Source organism: Stenella coeruleoalba (genome assembly GCF_951394435.1).
Source record: "Stenella coeruleoalba genome assembly, chromosome: 8".
Classification (NCBI taxonomy): Eukaryota; Metazoa; Chordata; class Mammalia; order Artiodactyla; family Delphinidae; genus Stenella; species Stenella coeruleoalba.
In genome coordinates, this window is record NC_137154.1 from 22,234,978 (window position 1) to 22,257,946 (window position 22,969).

The 22,969-nt window shown below is 38.7% G+C and overlaps 1 protein-coding gene across 5 annotated transcripts in view; it reads left to right on the forward strand.

The window, feature by feature from the left end:
* The first annotated feature begins 409 nt into the window (after nt 1-409).
* TRAF6 (TNF receptor associated factor 6) overlaps nt 410-22,969 on the forward strand; it is a 32,030-nt gene continuing 9,470 nt past the window's right edge. Inside the window, exons 1-8 of one of the 5 annotated variants that reach the window (XM_079929013.1) lie at nt 410-581; nt 2,270-2,326; nt 4,935-5,141; nt 6,574-6,894; nt 10,640-10,790; nt 11,718-11,876; nt 13,203-13,274; nt 22,697-22,774. In XM_079929013.1, coding sequence (XP_079785139.1) covers nt 5,107-5,141; nt 6,574-6,894; nt 10,640-10,790; nt 11,718-11,876; nt 13,203-13,274; nt 22,697-22,774 — 816 coding nt within the window. In that variant the 5' untranslated portion in view covers nt 410-581; nt 2,270-2,326; nt 4,935-5,106. Of the gene's footprint in view, nt 582-2,269; nt 2,327-4,934; nt 5,142-6,573; nt 6,895-10,639; nt 10,791-11,717; nt 11,877-13,202; nt 13,275-22,696; nt 22,775-22,969 lie in introns of those variants that run through there. The other 4 variants (XM_079929016.1, XM_079929014.1, XM_079929015.1 and 1 more) reach the window with 4 other exon arrangements.

Below are 22,969 nucleotides of genomic sequence, written 5' to 3' on the forward strand. Positions count from 1 at the left end.
CTTCCTTGTCAAGGAAGGTGGAGTTAGGGAAGGAGTGAAGGCTTTTCGAAGGTCAAGTAATCTCGCCGAGTTGGGGTTTTTCTCCTGCTTGGATTGGGAAACTATAAAAACACAGTTTGGGATTACTGCTGTTGCTGCTGCTCACTAGATCACAGTTACTCCGGGACAGATCTCACTTCAGGATTGCAGGGTAAGGAATTCCTAGGTGGGATCCGCACCCAAGCGAGGCGGAAACGCAGCGGGAGAGCTCTAGATTGACGGCTGGACCTGCCCGCGCCGGCACCGCAGCGCGCGCCTGTGGAGGACCGCCGCCAGGGGACGCCCACGCCCGGCTGGGCCGCTCTGTCTACTCCCCTGCCCGCTCCCCGCCCCTCGCTCGCCCGGGCGAGCGGAGAAGGCGGAAGTAGGGGCATCCGCGGATGGGGCTCGGGCTTCCGGGGGATTCAGTAACGGCGGCCTTCGGGTCAAGAGATTGGCGTCCTGGCACCCTCGGCTTGGAGTGCGGTGCCTTTCTCTCCTGGCACCTCGGCTGAGTGGAGTCCTGCGGCCGGGCGTAGTCGGCGGCCCAGCGGACCGGAGTGGTGAGTCTCTTTCTGACGGCTCCCGGCGGTGGCGGCCTCTCTCCCCACGGGCTGGGATGCCGCCTCCTCTCCTGTTTCTCACTTGGGGACGCCGCCCCTGGCCCCTAGCTTCCCACGGGTTGGGGACGCAGCCTCCTCTCCCCTGGGTTCCCACAGGTTGGAGACGCCGCCCCCTGTCCCCTCACCTCTGCTCCGCCGGCCGGTGGGGACCACCTCCCCGGCTCACTCCATCCCCCAGCTGGAATCTCGCGCCAACTTTCTCGGCCCGACTTCCCCCACCCCGCGCATTCCCCTTCCCAGAAAAGGAAATCGCCTCCTGTATTTTCCTATTGCTCGGATGGTACCGGCTTAAAAAAATCCCTTTTAGGTTCTCAGCGACTCCCTCTGTCACTGTCATGGGAGAGCTATTTTTGGGTTCCCTGTTGAACTCAAATAGACGTCCCAGGCAGCAAGTGTTTTTTTTTTTTGAAAGAAAAGGTTCAGCTGACACGAATGTTCCTCCCCCGCCCTTGCACGCGGCAGTTCTAGCGATTGTTCCAGACGCTGGGTTGATAAAGCTGTTCCTAGTATTTGGCTTCAGGGGAACTCCAGCTGAGTTAGGACTGTCTTGAATGTGAACAGAAAGCACCTACAAATTTTAGGAGCTTCATACAACGTATAGTATTTGCGTGTTTTCTCTGGTTTCTCGGGAGTGTAAATCACTAAATGTCTTGCTACACAGGCATAGAAACAAGAAAAACTTGAAATTCTGAGTGTTGGCCTTGTGAACCTGGCCACTGGTATTTTATCCATTCCCTTGTGATTACTCGGGAAGGGAGAAGGGGCTTTTCTGATGTTGATATGGGAGTGGGGTGAGGACGCTGTGGCTTTTTTTGTGACTCAAGGAAGGAATGTGTCTCAGGCCCTTGTTGCCCATGTGATGATCAGAGTTTGAACCTGCACGCACTATATACATCACAGTATTTAAGAATTGTATCTTGAAGTCTTTTCTGTGACAAATTTGGATACGTGATGCTGATAAATTTTTGGCCACTTAGATTTTGAAAGAAGTTCAAATCTTTGCCTCCTGGAGGAGAACAAATCATCCCTAGGAAAGGGAATGTCCCCTCAAATTTATGTTCAAAAATAAGGCATAGTAGTTGACTCTTTTGCAGCACCTTCGCCATTGCAGCCCTTTTGCAGGTCTTTGCAATTTTAAGAATAGATCTTAAGGATTTGGTAAATAGTTCTTGTTTCTAAAGCTAGTAGCAAATTAAAGGTAATTTCTCAGTGTTTTGTATTATGTGGTTTTACTTTAAAACTTAAAATTGACCAGTTCAAGACATAACTTACTGATTTTTTAGCTTGGTACGTTTCTCTCATTAGCATCTGTTGATCTTAAAGGAACAAAGTTTTGTGTATCGCTCTACTCCCCTTCCCACAAGATACTTAACAGTATACTCTTTGGAGCATAATATATAACCCCATACTAATAGGTGAATTTAAGCCATGATTTCTTATAAGGCTATTTTTGATATTCATTTTGCAGTCAAAATAAGTTGGCAGTGGTTACATCCCACAATATTTAATTAACTCAGTGCTTACTGTACTAGATTCACAATTACAAAGAGGGAATTACAGTCATGAAGCTCTTAACGTACTAAGGAACCATTTAACCTTTGTGCTGTCTCTTCCATTAATTCATATAGAAAGCCACATGAATTCTGAATGTTAGAATAGAAACGAGGCCAAAGAAATCTTTGAAGGTAAGAATATCTGTTTACTCTTATCTATTTTAGCTTATGTAAAGCCAAGCGTATGTAAAGCTTATGTAAAGCCAAGCGTACCTCTGTAGCATCTCATGAAGTGGATACCTAAGGCACCATATGAGGTTAAAAAAAAAAATACTAATAAAGCATAGTATTGCCAGATCATCATCATCTTCTTTTTTTAAAAAATTATTTACTTATTTATTTTTGGCTGTGTTGGGTCTTTCGTTGCTGCACGAGGACTTTCTCTAGTTGCAGCCAGTGCGGGCTACTGTTCATTGCAGTGCACGGGCTTCTCATTGCGGTGGCTTCTCTTGTTGCTGAGCACAGGCTCTAGGTGCGCAGGCTTCGGTAATTGTGGCTCGCGGGCTAAATAGTTGTGGCTTGTGGGCTCTAGAGTGCAGGCTCAGTAGTTGTGGCCCATGGGCTTAGTTGCTACGCAGCATGTGGGATCTTCCCCGACCAGCGCTCGAACCTGTGTCCCCTGCATTGGCAGGTGGATTCTCAGCCACTGCGCCACCAGGGAACCCCCCCAGACCATCTTCTATAGCTGACTCTAAGCACTTTTTGGGTTTTTTTCTTGGTGTTAATTAAAATAGTTACTCACTGTAGTTAAGAAAGTGATTTTCAATTAAGTCATCGCAGTCCCTAAAAGTAAAAGGAAAAAACGTTTTAACTTGCCAAAAAGAAAGAGTAAACCTAAAAATACTGAATGGCACTCAGAATACTGCTTTAGCTTAATTTTCCCTTTGTAGTATAGTTACATGGGACTACATACTGTAGACAGAGTGACTACCTAAAAAAGTTTATTTGAAAGATGAAAAGCTTCTGTATTACTTACAGCATGAAAAATAATGGCATCTATATTTTTAAGAGTGCTCACTTTCATGTCTTGACACTGCATTCCTGCAGTGGAGTTCCTTTTAAGGAATTGTGACTGGACAGATTTTCTTAGTAACACATTTGCTATAAAAGGTCTCTAAATCTAAAGACCTGCAAGTCTTTTGGACTGGATAGCAAGAGGGCAGTTTATCGACTATCCAATAAACTGAATTTTAACTGGACATTTGGGCAGAAAAGGTAGACTTAGCTCAGGGACTTTTGCTTTTGTCTCCTGGCTAGCATTTTGATATATGCTGTACAACCAAACGAATATTAATTTCTCAAAAGTGATTTTACTTTAAAAAAAAATGGTTAAAGTTTCAAAAGGTAACTATAAGACAAATACCGTATGCTAACACATATATATGGAATTTAAGAAAAAAAATGTCATGAAGAGCCTAGGGGTAAAGAAGGAATAAAGACGCAGACCTCCTAGAGAACGGACTTGAGGTTATGGGGAGGGGGAAGGGTGAGCTGTGACAGGGCGAAAGAGAGTCATGGGCATATACACACTAACAAACGTAGTAAGGTAGATAGCTAGTGGGAAGCAGCCGCATGGCACAGGGATATTGGCTCGGTGCTTTGTGACAGCCTGGAGGGGTGGGATAGGGAGGGTGGGAGGGAGGGAGACGCAAGAGGGAAGACATATGGGAACATATGTTTATGTATGACTGATTCACTTTGTTATAAAGCAGAAACTAACACACCATTGTAAACCAATTATACCCCAATAAAGATGTTAAAAAAAAAAAAGGTAACTATACCTGGAATTATCAAAGGTATATAAAATGTGTTCTCATACTTACTCTGCTTTTGGGAGTGGGAATTATAAAGCCTTTGATATTGGATATCAAAACATATCATATTGGATAACCAGCATCTATCAGAAACTATAAAAAGTTATATACTTTTTGACCTAATAATTCTACTTCTAAGAAATTTAACTAAGGTAGTAATTGAACACAAAAATGTATATGGGAAGAAAAATAACAAAGGATATAAACCCTAGTATAGCATTACAGTGTTATCTAGCAACAGATTTGGAGGGTATAACAGGGGCCTTATAACCCCATCCTGGAGCACAGGCGTAATAACTAGTTCTGCTCTTTGCCATTGTCTTGCCATCCCTTCCTCCTTATCAACTTGTACTGAGTCTTCCACGGGATTCTGCATTAGTTATAACAAGGCTTTGCAAACTGTTTTTAACTTTTCAAAAATATTATCGAAACTAAAAAAGTAGAACAAAACATGAGTTTTTCTTTACTGATTTTTTGGAATTCTGTCAACCCAACCTGATAACACTGGACAGCTCATGTTTAACAGAAGCTGTGGTCAGCATCTTAGTCTAGTGTAATAAAAATAAATGGAAAGAAATTTTAAATTCAGCTTTATAGACAAAGTTATCAAAACATAGACAAACATAGGATAGTACAAATTGCACAGGCTCTGGGTGAAGTAGTCTTGGGTTCTGATTCTAACTCTGTTTCTTATTAGTTGGGTAATCCTTGGCAAGTTACTTAGCCTTTTAAAGCTTCAGAGTTTCCACTTTGATAACCGGGGGGGGGGGGGCAATAAAATTGTTAAATAAAATAACTCTATAGAGGTACACATAATAACAACTCATTTTTACTTCCAGGCACAGTTCTAAGTGCTTTGCACATATTAACACATTTAATCCTCTCGGTAATTCTGAGGTGGATTCTTTTGTTACCCCCATTTACAGATGAGGAAACTGAAGCACAGAAAGGTTATATAGTTTGCCCAGGTCATACACTAAATGATGGAGACAAGAGTTAAACCCAGATCATCCGATTCCAGCATCTAAGCTCTTCACCACTTCATGATATTGCCTCTCCAGCCAGAACAGTGCTTCATCCTTTGTAGGTGGTCATCAAATGCTACTCAAAATCTTTTTGAGAAGAAGAAAAAGGTATCTATAGTGGTAAAAAATAGAGGATTACTGTCTTAACCCACTATTTGACATGGTGGCAGCCAGGATTTTTATATAAGAATGAGACAGGCGGGGGATACCTTGTCTACCATATTGGCTGGAGGCTTACATTCTGTTTTCTAGAACTCTGGTTGACGCTTGAACAACATAGGTTTGAACTGGATGAGTCCACTTATACATGGATTTTTTCCAATAAATACTACAGCACTACATTATCAGAGGTTGGTTGAATCAGTGGATATAGAACCATAGACACAGAGGGCAAGCTGTAACGTTATATGTGGATTTTTGACTGCGTGGGTGTCGGCACCCCAACCCCTGTGTTCAAGGTCAACTGTATATCTGGTACATAGTGGGAATTTTCTATACATGTAATTACCTACAAGAGAGACCTGGTTAATTAGGCTGTGAACTGCTTTTAGACCTTAGCTTCTCACTTGTAAATTCTGGTAATGGTTTAGAATTTGAAAGCATCCCACCTACCATGAAAGCAATAGTTTTCCATAGGCAAACAAAACCTCACTTGTTTTTCCAGTCATTAATAATGAAACATAGTCACTTGACATGACTGAAGGCACGAGGACATACAGATATACTTTTTCAATTCCGTTCTTTCTGTGTAATAGAAATTGCCACACTGAACATTTGGAGGTACAGTTGACCCCTTGAACAACACAGGTTTGAACTACACAGGTCCACTTAAATGCAAATTTTTTTCAGTAAAGGATCTGTGGTTATTGACTCCGAGGATGTGGAACTTTGGGAACAGAGGGCCAAGTCGGATTTTCTATTGCTCGGGTGTCGGCCTCCCTAACACCTGCCTTGTTCAGGGCTCAACTGTAGTCAATAGAGTTTTAGATCTAGAAGAAGAAACTGAGATCCAAATGGTTAGTTGCCCAAAATCACATAACTAATAGTTTCTCATGATCATCTGATCCTTTGTGCATTGTTCGTCCTCACACTGCCTGCTGGTCGAGCTGTTCTCTTCAGCTCTGGATACTTGAAGGAAGTTCAGCAGCATAATTAAGTTCTTCAGCAGCTCCCTAATGAGCACCTGTTAGGTGAAAGCTCGTGCTGAGTACTGAGGAAATGAACATTCTTGAAACTGCAGTCATAGAAAACAGACATTTAAACAGATAATTATGCTAATTATTACAGTTGAGGTATGTTTCTTCTTTTAACCTTATATTCCATCCATCCTACTAGATCATGAACTCCTTAACTTGTAAAATAGTAGTCATGAAGCAAAGCTGAAAAAACTTTGAAAGTTTTCTGTAAATAATATTAACAGAGCTAATGTTTATCAACTAAAAGGTGGCTTGCATAGATAGCTATGATACGTGTGTGTGTGTGTGTGTATGTGTATGTATGTGTGTATGTGAAGGCATTTTTTGTCTTGCTATTTCTTCAGAGCAGTCGATAATCACCTTACTATGAGTCTGCTACACTGGGAAAACAGCTGTGGATCCAGCCAGTCTGAGAGCGACTGCTGTGCTGCCATGGCCGCCAGCTCCTGTGGTGCTGCAGCAAAAGATGACAGTGTGAGTGGAACTGCCAGCACAGTGAATCTTTCCAGCTCTTTTATGGAAGAGATCCAGGGATATGACGTGGAATTTGACCCACCCCTGGAAAGCAAGTATGAATGCCCCATCTGCTTGATGGCATTACGGGAAGCAGTGCAAACACCATGCGGCCACAGGTTCTGCAAAGCCTGCATCATCAAATCAATAAGGTACGTGAGCATAAGAATGAACCTATAACAACCAAATAGAACATTATCACATAGAACACAGGGCATCCCAAGAATAGTCTTATACATAAAAAGCTACTTCAGGAAGAAGAACACTGAACAGAAAACTGAGAAATTTACATTCTTATTCCAGTTCCTACTGTAGTATGAAAGGTAATTACTATGTCCTCCCCTCCTTTGACCCTCAGATAAATAAACAATAAGTAGCTACTTCTACTTAAAGCAGTTGTATTGTAGACTAGGGTGTGTCTCTAAGCTTTAAGAAAATAATTTAAAATAATGTACCTTAAATGATGATCCTACTAGAATACGATAATCTCAATACAAATAATGCTGACTTTATGAGTAATCGTTATTCTCATTTTAGCCACATTAAATTGTGTCTGCTACCTGCTGCCTATGGACAACTGTAAAATAACCAGTATTTTTAAAGAAAGTATTGATTGATGGCTCTGCCTTCATAATATATCCAGAATTCAATCCCTGCCTCACCCTGTTCTGAATCACCATCAACTCTCTCACAGGCCTCCCTACTTCCACCCTTGCCTTCTTCCAGGCTGTTCTCAATATAGCAGCCAGAATGAACCTGGTAAAATAAGTAAGATGATGTCATCTCTGCTCAGAGCATTGCAGCAGGTCGTCTGGGAGTAAAAGCCAAAGCCCTTGTAAGGCCTTATATGATAGGTCCGTAAATTTTCTGATCATCTCTCTATTAGGCTCCCCTCCCCTCTACCAATTCACTCTTTGCTGTTCCTTGAACTTGTGAAGCATGCTCTTGGGGAGTTGGCTTCAGTTGTTCTCTCTGCATCTTACTTCAGTTAACTGCTTAGTCAGTGCCCTTTTCTCCCTCCAGTGTGGCTCAGATCTCACCTTCTCGTAGGTACCTTGGCTACCCTGTTTATACCGCAGCATGCCTTTCCCCACCTCTTCCCACACTCTCTATCTCCCTTACCTACCTTTCTTTTTTTCTCTAACACTTTTCATATTTAAAAATATAGATAATTTGTGTGTTTATTGTCTGCTTGCTCACCTGGAGTATAAGCTCCTTGAGAGCAGGGGTTGAGATCTATTTTAGTTCTTGATATTTCCTAAGTGCCAGGAGTAGCACCTGATACATAGTAGGTGCTCAGTAAGTCATGATTGCATCAACTGAACAAAAGTAGATGGGGTTTCCGCAAATGATTAAAATTCATCTCCTAAGAAATAGATACATTTTACTATAATTCAAAAGTTAGATGGGAATATTTTTAGGTGACTAAGGAGTTCTATACAGGACAAAAAAAATGGAAGAAGTGGGGGAATTTTAGGTTCTTCAACTAATAAGCATCTAGTCATATTGGTGAAATCATTTTTAAGTCGGTTAGCTGGCTGTTCACTCATCTTGTAAGTTTTTTTCTTTCGACTTTTTTTTTTTTTTTTTTTGCGGTACGCGGGCCTCTCACTGCTGTGGTCTCTCCCGTTGCGGAGCACAGGCTCCGGACGCGCAGGCTCAGCGGCCATGGCTCACGGGCCCAGCCGCTCCACGGCATGTGGGATCTTCCTGGACTGGGGCACGAACCCGTGTCCCTTGCATCGGCAGGCGGACTCTCAACCACTGCGCCACCAGGGGGAGCCCTGTTGGGAGGTTTTTGATTACTGATTCACTCTCCTTACTAGTAATGTAGTCTGTTCAGATTTTCTGTTTCTTTATGGTTCAGTCTTGGTAGGTTGCATGTTTCTGGGAATTTATCCATTTCTTTTAGGTTGTCAAATCTGTTGCCATATAAGTGTTCATAGTAGTCTCTTTTGATCCTTTGTATCTGTGGTATCAGTTGTGATGTCTCCTCTTTCATTTCTGATTTTATTTGAGTCCTCTCTTTTTTTTTTCTTGTTAGTCTAGCTAAACTTTTCTATAAAATTTGAATTTGTGGTAACTACATCCATACTTGGGAATTGGCTTAACTTAAGTTACAAGGGAGCATGTGTCTTGTTTCAATTTGGGGGAAAAATATGTTACCCAATGGTGAATTGGCAATATCTCTCTAGAGTTGGTGTTCTCATCCTCCACACTATTGGCATTTTGAGCCAGATACTTCTTTGTTGTAGAAGAATGTCCTGATGTTGTAGGGTGCTTAACAGCATTCCTGGCCTCTGCTCACTGGATGGTGAAATAGCCCCACCTTCCCAGTTGTGAGACCCAGAGTGTCTCCAGATGTTGCCAGATGTCCCCTGTGGTCAAAATTGCCCTAGTTGAGACCACTGGTTTAGGGTATACATGAGAGCAGTGTTAAAGGCTCACCTTTTTTTTCTGTTTATAATGATTTTCAATTTATATTGTATTTAGGTAGAAATAGGACCATATTATGGATCGTTGATTTTCCTGTAGGTGAAGATGTACAGAAAAAACCCAAGTGTCACCCATGCCCAGGAAGGTAGCTAATCTTTAGCAGTTTTTTAATAGCAAGATATTCATGAAAATAGTGGAACAATGGTCTGAAAAGGAAGTAAAACCTACAAAAGGAAGTGTGAGGCTTTTTTTTTTTTTCTATCTCCCTCTAAGCTAGAAATGACCACTTACTTCAACTTTAATGTTCTTAAAGGAATGGCTCGGAAATTTCTCATCGGTTATAGTCATTCGGAGAATCAAAAGGCAGCATCTCAATCCAATTCCATTTTCCTTTGGAGTGATTGCTAATGCGGTGGATAATGGTTTCCAGTTTACTTTGAAAGGTTCTTATTTTCTCTTAGATATCCATCACTTACGTTTGGGGAATATATTTCAATAAACTTGTTTACGTCCCTGGTTCTCAAAAAATATTCGACAGTAGGATAATATGCAGTGTGAGAGAAGCCCTATAAAGACTGACTATGTCGGTCACATTTTGTAGTTCTAAGGCATTTGACAGCAGACTCCCATTTTCAACAACTTCACGTGCACAAGAACCACCACTGTTGCTTTACACGTAGGAGGTGTACAACAAATGTTTGAGTGATTGACGCTCTGTAGCCTATCTGACCTGCCACATTTCGTGAGTGAAGATTGAAACATCCCAAAAAGTTAAAGGGGAATGACAGACCCAAGCTTCCTGGGGTAGTTTTTCCCATCGTAAGGTAGAATAAACCATTGGGAAGCAGGACATAGAGGTCCTTTAACTCCTGATTGCATTGTATGTACCCTAGACATAAAAATAAAGGAAACCTTTGTTGCCCGTGAGCCAGTGTTGATGACTGTTCAAAGTAAACCTTAAAATGTGGCCTCCTGGGGCTACTTACTGCTAATTGGTTAATTTTTACTTATGACTAATAACTATAGACATGTTATTAGTATATTCTGAGCAGCATATAATTAGTTACATATCCCTAGTATGTTGAATAGCTGCTGATAGAGGCCTGCTAGACTGCCAAAATTCCCATCCTTAACTTTCACTTCATTTGTGTTGTTCAAAATATGATTTTATTCAATTTCTCATTTTTTGGTTGAAATCTATCCCACAATCTAAAATCCCATACTAGTTTTTGATAGATAATCCATATGGTGCTAGTTGTATCCATTTCATAAAAGAATGGTTCATAAACTGTCTGTAAAAGGACAGTTTATTTTAGTGATATTATACAATATAATGTGTTCATTTATTTTCTATAGGAAATAAGTAGAGAATTTATATGTGGTGAATTAAAGTTGTGTGTATTTTCTAATGTGAATGTTTAAAATCTACCAAATAATATGTATTTTATTTGTTTCTTTTAGGGATGCAGGTCACAAATGTCCAGTTGACAATGAAATACTGCTGGAAAATCAACTATTTCCTGACAATTTTGCAAAACGAGAGATTCTTTCTCTGATGGTGAAGTGTCCAAATGAAGGTTGTCTGCACAAGATGGAACTGAGGCATCTTGAGGTATTAAAGTTATTTTCTAGCTGTTAGCATATAGGCAGGGAAGTTCCTAGAGAATAGGAACTTTGCTGTGTCCATCTGGATATTGCCAGTGCCTAGCATATAGTGATTGGTTAGCAAATTCTTGCTGAATTGATACCAACCCTTTCCCTTTCATTATTGAGTATAAATATGAGTAGAAACTAGAAATTTCTTTTTCTATCTACTCTGGCTTTGCCCCAGTGATGATAAAAAATAAATCAGTATTCTATAAGTTTTTTGGGTGAGCATTATCTGCAATAAAACTGAAGAGCATTTTAAATACAAGTGTCACATTTTAATTCCATAGCTTCATTTCTCTCATTTTGAAATAAGCAGCAAGTCACATGTAGCCATCATCTTAGCGCCATCGTCTTAGCACCCTCATACTTTTTTCTCTGGTTTTCTAAATTATTCATTTTATTATGAACTATAATATAGTTCTCCTATAGCTTGAGATTAACTGAATCCACGAGATAAAATAATTTGCTTTTAAATTAATCAGTCCTTAGTGTGGTAGTTTTACAAGAAGTTAAATATTGCTTATGTTCCATTTGAAATTAAGCATTTAAAATATATTTGTAACTTGCCCCCTTTACTTAGCTCCTTTTGGAGGAGCGGCCTTTCGACACTACTAAATTGATAATGAGAAAATCTGACTTCTTTCCAACTCTCTTCCCTAATTGGATACATGAACCTGAAAAGTCACATCCTTTGTATAAGCTTTCCATTCACAACCATTCTTTGGAAAAAACCCATTAAGGCCTTCATATTGTGGTTCTGTGGTGTGTACTAAACAAAGTAGGTTCAGTGGACAATTCTATAGAAGAGAACAGTATATTCTTTGAAGAGATTATATTTAGATTTCTTAAGGATTGGCAAATACTAATTGATAATTTTTTTCCATCATAGGATCATCGAGCACATTGTGAGTTTGCTCTTATGAATTGTCCCCAATGCCAACGTCCCTTCCAAAAATGCCAACTTAATATTCACATTGTCAAGGAGTGTCCAAGGAGACAGGTTTCTTGTGTAAACTGTGCTGTATCGATGGCATTTGAAGATAAAGAGGCATGTACTAACTTGGATTTGTTAATTCCACTACTATTTTTTTTTTAATGTACAGTGGAGGGGGTTAGCAGTAGATGAAGATGTTAATCCAGTTCTGAGTCTGTATTATAAGTTGTGAGAAGACTGATTTTTTAAGGAAGTAAGTTCAATAAACCATTCTAGTAAATGAGTGTAGAGTTTATATTTTCATCTCTTTCTGAGAAAGCATTGTTTCTACTGCTTACTACAGTAGTAGATCTACAAGTAACAAGTTTTTAGGAAAGGTATATGCTGATCTGTTTCCCTATGTGATATTTTAATGACCAGTCTTGGATTAGAGACAAATAAATAAAAGAATTACTGTATAAGACTTATATTTTTCTCTTTAAAAAAGAGAATGAGTGGTTAAAACTTTTAGGAGATTAAGTTAAATCCTACAAAGTGTGTTCCTTTGGTGATACTTCGTCAAAACATATGATGAATTCACTTATCTGTACTTATGTTATACTTCAATTAAAACATTTATTTTTAAAAAGAAACTTCATGGCACTTGACAGCGTCATGATCATAGAATATTTTTCCCATTTATAAACTGGGATGTAGAGAGATTAAGTAATTTTATATTAATATTATCAATGGCAAAGCTAGCACTGAGATCCTGGATCCTGGATCCGTATCCTGTGTCCCTTTTACTAAAATAGAGTACATACAATTTATGTTCTTTTGTAACTATTAAGATACTTCCTTAAACTGTATTTCTTACAAATTTATCTTGTTAATTTTCCCTACTTTCTTATGAGATCAAGCATATTATGCTCTTTAAGTTGATGAATTATTCAAAAAAATGTCAGCTAACTTGCTAAAAAGTCTGAGGCATAATTAGAGCAAATTGGTGTCTTCTTAAACTTCAGTAAATTAAGTGGACCTAACCAGAAGGGTTAATTATTTCTTAAATTTTTTGTATTCTAGAAAACAAGGCTCACCTTTCTGGGGCCTTTGAGAACATGGGCCTCCTGCCCTAATCATGCTTCTGTTCTTTACCCTCCTGATAAGAGTTTTAATTGAATCATGCTGCTGCTGGAAGTTTTTGGAAAGGTGTCTTTGGAGAATTATAATGTTGTTAAATGATGCTCAAACAGTCACAGATGCATCTTTTGTATACTATCATATTCTGTTAAAGAGCTGGAGGGTGAGATGAATCTCATTACTACACTGGCAAAGGGAGAGAAAATAACCTTTATAGATTATTCTCACATTTTTGTTTTACACACATCAAAAAAAAATAGGTTGGTGTTGCCTTTTCAGGTTTTCTCACTTTTTTTCTTATATTTCTTTAATAAAATTTAGATTCATGACCAGAACTGTCCTTTGGCAAATGTCATCTGTGAATACTGCAACACCATGCTCATCAGAGAACAGGTATAATGATTCCCTTTCATAAATCAGTATTTCCATAAACAGGTTAAAGAAGTGAATTAGGTTTTTAACTGAAAATTTAAATCAGTAAGGCAAAATGAACACAGGTTGAAGAAGAATTAAAACTATGTGAATTTTAAATGCAAATCAGAATCACAATGAGGTATCACCTCACACACTATCATCAAAAAGTCTACAAATAATATTCTGGAGAGGGTGTGGGGAAAAGAGAACCCTCCTTCACTGTTGGTGGGAATGTAAATTGGTGCAGCCACTATGGAAAACAGTATGGAGTTTCCTTAAAAAACTAAAAGTAGAACTACCATATGATCCAGCAATCTCACTCATGGGCATATATCCCCAAAAGACGAAAACTCTTAATTTGAGAAGGTACACGGGGAATTCCCTGGCGGTCTGGTGGTTAGGACTCTGCGCTTTCACTGCCGAGGGCCCAGGTTCAGTTCCTGGTCGGGGAACTAAGATCCTGCAGGTTGTGCGGCACGGCCAAAAAAAAAGAAAAAAGAAAAGGTACATGCACCCCAGTGTTTATAGCAGCATTATTTATAATAGCCAAGACTTGGAAACAACCGATTGGTTTAAGAAGATGTGATATATATAGATAATAGAATATTACTCAGCCATAAAAAAGAATGAAATACTTCCATTTGCAGCAACATGGATGGACCTAGAGAATATTATACTAAGTGAAGTAAGTCAAAGACAATTGCTTTATGTTACCACTTATATATGGAATCTAAAAAATACAAATGAATCTTATATACGAAACAAATAGACTCACAGACATAGAAAACAAACTTAGGGTTACCAAAGGGGAAAGGGAAGTGGGGAGGGATAAATTAGTATAGATTAATAGATACCAACTACTATACATAAAATAGATAAGCAACAAGGATATACATAACACAGTAGGGAACTATATTCAATACCTTGTAACAACCTATAATGGAAAGTAATCTGAAAAATATAAATATATACATAGCTGAATCACTTTGTTATATACTTGAAACTAACACAGTATTGTAAATCTGTATTTCAATTTTAAGAAAACTGAATTTTTTCAAATAATATAATGAATAATTTCAGAAAGAACAAAATACTCAGCCCTGAGTACTTAAAATTCCTAAGTCATTAACATAATACCTGTGTTTATATATATTCATAGAAGTTCCAAAGCCAAGTAATTTTTAGATAAAAATAATTTAAAATGCTCATTTAAACACCAGAAACTTTATAAGAAATATCAATACATCTTTAGACTCTGTGAAATAAGGATCTTAGGTATCCAGAAACCAGTTGAAAAAGTAAGAACAATGAAATAGAAGGAAACAAGTCTATTCAGTAGCAGGATGTTATTTGTAGCCATGTCCCCGAGGCATGTTGGGAGATTTTGAGATTTCCAGGATCTGTAGCCCCTCTGTTCAGTTGCCTGTAGACCACTGATGGGGCATCATCAGAAGTAGTAGTTATATTAGAAAACTATTCATTTTTTTTATTAATAGAGAAAGGAAAATTCCATCTGATTGCTATCTTCTGACATTTGGAGGGTTTACCCACAAAATATGAATATTAGTCACTAAATATTTATACACATGAAATCTGCAAACCCAGAGATCATAATTGATTACCTTACTAAGTAGGAACAAGCAAAACCTGTCCCTCAACTAAACTTTTCCATTCATTTGTTAAGAGTCCTTTAGGTTTTTTTCCAACAGGGCCTTAATTTGAAGGTGTAAGTAACTTTTTGCTTGTGAAGTCTCATCTCCCGGGTTTTGCTTTTTGCTCTGTTTTAATACTTAAAGGAAACCACACAGCACATCTAAAATCCAGCAAAAGTAAAACTTAATGTAGGAAAAAACCCTAGGTTTAGAGTCAGAAAAACCTAGATTTTAACCCTGACTGTGCCACTACTTGCCCACTGATCTCTGACAAGAAAGTGGACATTCTAGATCAGGGATCAGCAAACCAGCCCACCAGCCAAATCTGGCTGCTGCCTGCTTTTTAAAATAAGTTTTATTGGAACACAGCCATGCCCATGTGTTGTATGTGGCTGGTTTTGTGCCACAATGGTAGAGCTGAGTACTTGGGACAGACTCCATAGGGCTTACAAGGCTGAAAATATTTACTATATGACCCTTCACAAAAAATTTTATTGACCACCTAGATTATGCGAAATGAAGGACTGGATTAAATGGTCTCTGATGTTGTTTCTGCTTGAAATATCTATGATTACAGCTAAACTAAATTTCTAAAGGAAATTTAGTACCACTTTCAAAGAACATGATTCTACATAATGGATCTTACCTTAAAGAACTTAGAGTCCCCAAATCAAAGCCTGAGACTTTCTTTAAAACTTTTATTAAAGTGCTTAAAATATCTTCTAACATCTGAGTCTCCCCATTGTAGTCAAAGCATGCGCAGGTTAACAAAAAGTAAGAAGATTTATGAAAGGTGGTCATGAGGGAAAGACAGGGTGCAGTCAGTGGCTCTAACGTATATAGTTTATTGAATAGGGATTCAGTGGCCTGGACCACAGTGAGAGTCTTAGTTGGGTCATGGTTGACATCAGAAGGTACTTTTTCTTTATAATGCCGCTAGAGGGTGCCAGTTCCCTGGCAATAGGAATAAATTCATTTTCTTGAAATGAATTTTGAGTGATTTGGGGGCATGGTATGAGACGTTGATATTTCCTTCCTTTGTGACTTTTGGAAGTAAATATCATTTTTTAAGTTGATAAAATACATTTTATGTTGATGCAAAGCCAGTCTAAATCAGCTAAGTCTCAATTATAAAATAAGCTTAACAGAGCTGCAAAACAACTTTTATATATATGCACTAGCCAATCTAAATCCAGCCAGGTATTGCTTTGAAGAGGCCCTTAGATACCTGGAGTTAATTTGAAAATGAAGAAAAAATTGGTTAAGAACATCATATTGCAGTTCCTGTTCAAGACAGCTATGTATTGGATTGGCCAAAAAGTTCGTTCGGATTTTCCATAAAATGTTCGGGAAAACCCGAACGAACTTTTTGGCCAACTCAATATGATGCCTGTGAATTCACCTCCTCCCAAGAGTCTACAGCTACACATGGAACAACTTCCTCTTATAAAAACCTAAAAGGCTGGCTGAGTAATGACTACACATTAGGCAAATGAGAAGAAAATCACATCAAAGTGGGTAGGAAAGGCTAGGAAACAATCTCACCATATACCCACAAGCAGGAGGGAACTCAAACCCTGGAGCTTCTCCCTGAGGACTGAAGGGTCCAAACCCACTCCTCAGGCATTTCAACTTTTAAGACATACACTGGAGAGATAAGCTCCCCAAATATCTGACTCTGAAAACCAACAGGGCTCATGTTCCTAGACCCACCAGACTCTAGTGATCTTGGAAGCTGCTCTTTTTTTTTTTTCCTTTTTAACATCTTTATTGGAGTATAATTGCTTTACAATGGTGTGTTAGTTTCTGCTTTGTAACAAAGTGAATCAGCTACACATATACGTATATCCCCATATCTCCTCCCTCTTGCGTCTCCCTCCCACCCTCCCTATCCCACTCCTCTAGGTGGTCACAAAGCAGCAAGCTCATCTCCCTGTGCTATGCAGCTGCTTCCCACTAGCTATCTATTTTACATTTGGTAGTGTGTATACATCAATGCTACTCTCTCATTTTGTCCCAGCTTTCTCTTCCCCCTCCCGTGTGCTCAAGTCCATTCTCTGTCTGCATCTTTATTCCTGTCCTGCCCCTAGGTTCTTCAGAACCTTTTTTTTTTTAATTCCGTGTATATGTGTTAGCATACAGTATTTGTTTTTCACTTTCTGACTTCACTCTGTATGACAGACTCTAGGTCCATCAACCTCACTACAAATAACTTAATTTTGTTTCTTTTTATGGCTGAGTAATATTCCATTGTATATATGTGCCACATCTTCTTTATCCATTCATCTGTCAACGGACACAGGTAGCTTCCACATCCTGGCTATTGTAAATAGAGCTGCAGTGAACATTGTGATACATGCGTCTTTCTGAATTATGGTTTTCTGAGGATATATGCCCAGTAGTGGGATTGCTGGGTCGTATGGTAGTTCTATTTTTAGTTTTTTAAGGAACCTCCATACTGTTCTCCATAGTGGCTGTATCAATTTACATTCCCACCAACAGTGCAAGAGAGTTCCCTTTTCTCCACACCCTCTCCAGCATTTATTGTTTCCAGATTTTTTGATGATGGCCATTCTGACAGGTGTGAGGTGATACTTCATTGTAGTTTTGATTTGCATTTCTCTAATGATTAGTGATGTTGAGCATACTTTCATGTGTTGGCAATCTGTATATCTTCTTTGGAGAAATGTCTATTTAGGTCTTCGGCCCATTTTTGGATTGGGTTGTTTGTTTCTTTGATATTGAGCTGCATGAGCTGCTTGTAAATTTTGGAGATTAATCCTCTGTCAGTTGCTTCATTTGCAAATATTTTCTCCCATTCTGAGGGTTGTCTTTTCATCTTGTTTATGGTTTCCTTTGCTGTGCAAAAGCTTTTAAGTTTCATTAGATCCCATTTGTTTATTTTTCTTTTTATTTCCATTTCGCTAGGAGGTGGTCAAGAAGGATCTTGCTGTGATTTATGTCATAGAGTGTTCTTCCTATGTTTTCCTCTAAGAGTTTTATAGTGTCTGGCCTTACATTTAGGTCTTTAATCCATTTTGAGTTTATTTTTGTGTATGGCGTTAGGGAGTGTTCTAATTTCATTCTTTTACATATAGCTGTCCAGTTTTCCCAATACCACTTACTGAATAGGCTGTTTTTTCTCCGTTGTGTATTCTTGCCTCCTTTATCAAAAATAAGGTGACCATGTGTGCGTGGGTTTATCTCTGGGCTTTTGATCCTGTTCCACTGATGTATATTTCTGTTTTTGTGCCAGTACCATACTGTCTTGATTACTGTAGCTTTGTAGTATAGTTTGAAGTCAGGGAACCTGATTCCTCTAGCTCTGATTCTCTTTCTCAAGATTACTTTGGCTCTTTGGGGTCTTTAGTGTATCCATACAAATTGTGAAAATTTTTGTTCTAGTTCTGTGAAAAATGCCATTGGTAGTTTGATAGGGATTGCATTGAATCTGTAGATTGCTTTGGGTAGTAGAGTCATTTTCACAATGTTGATTCTTCCAATCCAAGAGCATGGTATATCTCTTCATCTGTTTGCATCATTTTTAATTTCTTTCATCAGTGTCTTACAGTTTACTGCATATAGGTCTTCTGTCTCCTTAGGTAGCTTTATTCCTAGGTATTTTATTCTTTTTGTTGCAGTGGTAAATGGGAGTGTTTCCTTAATTTCTCTTGCAGATTTTTCATCATTAGTGTATAGGAATGCAAGAGATTTCTGTGCATTAATTTTGTGTCCCGCTACTTTACCAAATTCATTGAATTAGCTCTAGTAGTTTTTTGGTGGGATCTTTAGGATTCTCTATGTATAGTATCATGTCATCTGCAAACAGTGACAGCTTTACTTCTTTTCTGATTTGGATTCCTCTTATTTCTTTTTCTTTTCTGATTGCTGTGGCTAAAACTTCCATAACTATGTTGAATAATAGTGGTGAGAATGGACAACCTTGTCTTGTTCTGGATCCTAGAGGGGGTGGTTTCAGTTTTTCCCCATCGAGAATGATGTTGGCTGTGGGTTTGTCATATATGGTCTTTATAGTGTTGAGGTAGGTTCCCTCTATGCCTACTTTCTGGAGGGTTTTTGTCATAATGGGTGTTGAATTTTGTCACAAGCTTCTTCTGCATCTATTGAAATGATTATATGGTTTCTATCCTTCAGTTTGTTGATATGGCTTATCACATTGATTGACTTGTGTATACTGAAGAATCCTTGCATTCCTGGGATAAACTCCACTTGATCATGGTGTATGTCCTTTTAATGTGCTGTTGGATTCTGTTTGCTAGTATTTTGTTGAGGATTTTTGCATCTATGTTCATCAGTGATATTGGCCTGTAGTTTTCTTTCTTTGTGACATCTTTGTCTGGTTTTGGTATCAGGGTGATGGTGGCCTCATAGAATGAGTTTGGGAGCGTTCCTCCCTCTGCTATATTTTGGAAGAGTTTGAAAAGGATAGGTGTTAGCTCTTCTCTAAATTGATAGAATTTACCTGTGAAGCCATCTGGTCCTGGGCTTTTGTTTGTTGGAAGAGTTTTAATCACAGTCTCAATTTCAGTGCTTGTGATTGGTCTGTTTATAATTTCTATTTCTTCGTGGTTCAGTCTCGGAAGGTTGTGCTTTTCTAAGAATTTGTCCATTTCTTCCAGGTTGTCCATTTTATTGGCATATAGTTGCTTGTAGTAATCTCTCATGATCCTTTGTATTTCTACAGTGTCAGCTGTTACTTCTTTTTCATTTCTAATTCTATTGATTTGAGTCTTCTCCCTTTTTTTCTTGATGAGTCTGGCTAATGGTTTATCAATTTCGTTTATTTTCTCAAAGAACCAGCTTTTAGTTTTATTGATCTTTGCTATTGTTTCCTTCATTTCTTTTTCATTTATTTCTGGTCTGATCTTTATGATTTCTTTCCTTCTGCTGACTTTGGGGTTTTTTTGTTCTTCTTTCTCTAATTGCTTTAGATGTAAGGTTAGGTTGTTTATTTGAGATGTTTCTTGAGGAAGGATTGTATTGTTATAAACTTCCCTCTCAGAATTGCTTTTGCTTCATCCCATAGGTTTTGGGTCATCGTGTTTTCATTGTCGTTTGATTCTAGGTATTTTTTGATTTCCTCTTTGATTTCTTTAGTGATTGGTTGGTTATTAAGTAGTGTATTGTTTAGCCTCCATGTGTTTGTATTTTTTACAGATTTTTTTCCTGTAATTGATATCTAGTCTTATAGTGCTGTGGTCCGAAAAGATACTTGATATGATTTCAATTTTCTTAAATTTACCAAGGCTTGATTTGTGACCCAAGATAATGATCTATCCTGGAGAATGTTCCATGAGCACTTGAGAAGAAAGTGTATTCTGTTGTCTTTGAATGGAATGTCCTATAAATATCAATTAAGTCCATCTTGTTTAATGTGTCATTTAAAGCTTGTGTTTCCTTATTTATTTTCATTTTGGATGATCTGTCCATTGGTGAAAGTGGGGTGTTAAAGTCCCCTTCTATGATTGTGTTACTGCCAGTTTCCTCTTTAATGGCTCTTAGCATTTGCCTTATGTATTGAGGTGCTCCTGTGTTGGGTGCATAAATATTTACAGTTGTTATATCTTCTTCTTGGATTGATACCTTGATCCTTATGTAGTGTCCTTCTTTGTCTCTCGTAACAGTCTTTATTTTAAAGTCTATTTTGTCTGATACGAGAATTGCTGCTCCAGCTTTCTTTTGATTTCCATTTGCATGGAATATCTTTTTCCCTCCCCTCACTTTCAGTCTGTATGTGTCCCTAGGTCTGAAGTGGGTCTCTTGTAGACAGCATATATACGGGTCTTCTTTTTGTATCCATTCAGCCAGTCTTCGTCTTTTGGTTGGAGTATTCAGTCCATTTACATTTAAGGTAGTTATCGATATGTATGGTCCTATTACCATTTTCTTAATTGTTTTGGGTTTGTTATTGTAGGTCTTTTCCTTCTCTTGTGTTTCCTGCCTAGAGAAGTTCCTTTAACATTTGTTGTAAAGCTGGTTTGGTGGTGCTGAATTCTCTTAGCTTTTGCTAGTCTGTAAAGGTTTTAATATTTCTGTCGAATCTGAATGAGATCCTTGCTGGGTAGAGTAATCTTGTTTGTAGGTTTTTCCCTTTCAGCACTTCAAATATGTCCTGCCACTTCCTTCTGGCTTGCAGTGTTTCTGCTGAAAGATCAGCTGTTAACCTTATGGGGATTCCCTCGTATGTTATTTGTTGTTTTTCCCTTGCTGCTTTTAATATTTTTTCTTTGTATTTAATTTTTGATAGTTTGATGAATATGTGTCTTGGCGTGTTTCTCCTTGGATTTGTCCTGTATGGGACTCTCTGCTCTTCCTGGACTTGATTAACTATTTCCTTTCCCATATTAGGAAAGTTTTCAATTATAATCTCTTCAAATATCTTCTCAGTCCCTGTCTCTTTCTCTACTTCTGGGACCCCTGTAATTCGAATGTTGGTGTGTTTAATATTGTCCCAGAGGTCTCTAAGACAGTCCTCAATTCTTTTCATTCTTTTTTCTTTATTCTGACCTGCAGTAGTTATTTCCACTATTTTGTCTTCCAGGTCACTTATCCGTTCTTCTGCCTCAATTATTCTGCTATTGATTCCTTCTAGAGAATTTTTAATTTCATTTATTGTGTTGTTTATCATTGTTTGTTTGCTCTTTAGTTCTTCTAGGTCTTTGTTAACCGTTTCTTGTATTTTCTCCATTCTATTTCTAAGATTTTGGATCATCTTTATTATCATTACTCTGAATTCTTTTTCAGGTAGACTGCCTGTTTCCTCTTCATTTGTTTGGTCTGGTGGGTTTTTACCTTGCTCCTTCATCTGCTGTGTGTTTCTCTGTCTTCTCATTTTGCTTAACTAACTGTGTTTGGGGTCTCCTTTTTGAAGGCTGCAGGTTTGTAGTTCCCGTTGTTTTTGGTGTCTGTCCCCAGTGGCTAAACTTGGTTCAGTGGGTTGTGTAGGCTTCCTGGTGGAGGGGACTGGTGCCTGTGTTCTGGTGGATGAGGCTAGATCTTGTCTTTCTGGTGGGCAGGACCGCATCTGGGGGTGTGTTTTGGGGTGCCTGTGACCTTATTATGATTTTAGGCAGCCTCTCTGCTAATGGGTGGGGTTGTGTTCCTGTCTTGCTAGTTGTTTGGCATGGGGTGTCCAGCACTGTAGCTTGCTGGTCATTGAGTGGAGCTGGGTCTTAGCATTGAGATGGAGATCCCTGGGAGAGCTTTCGCCATTTGATGTGACATGGAGCCAGGAGGTCTCTGGTGGACCAGTGTCCTGAACTTGGCTCTGCCACCTCAGAGACACAGGCCTGACACCCACCCGAGCACCAAGACCCTACCAGTCACAGAGCTGTTCTCCCAGGTACCAAGCTGATCCTCTCACAATCATTTTACACTGAATCAGGCTTTTTCAAATGCCAATCTGATCATCTCATCAGCTACAGATATTTCAGTGACATCTTATTGTTCCTAATTATTCTTTCCAGTGGTGGACCAACAGTGGGGCAGGGAGAGTGGTTTGTCCAAGCTAAAATCCAGCTGGAGGATGTCCGTAAATATCATTTTAATCTTTGTGGGCTAACTGGTTTCTGTTGCAACTATTCACTCAGCCATTGTAACAAAGTCAGCCACTGACAGTATATGATTTTGTTTAGATGAAGTGTAACTCTTCATTTCAAGTATGATCTTGTCAAACTAGACTATGATATGCAGGGTAAAATATTTTTCAACCTTTGTTTTGGTTTTCAGATGCCTAATCATTATGATCTAGACTGTCCTACAGCCCCAGTTCCATGCACATTCAGTACTTTTGGTTGCCATGAAAAGGTAAGGTTTATTTTTTTCCCTTTTAATTCTTGAATATAGATCAAGAAAATTAAGTTATATAGTGTAGTGGAGGATACCAGTGGATTGGAGATGGCCAACACACATTGTTTATGTGGTCTTAAGCTCCAAGAAATTGGGACTCAGAATATTAATTTTGAGAAATAGTTGGTGATGATAATGGGAGGTGTGATTGGG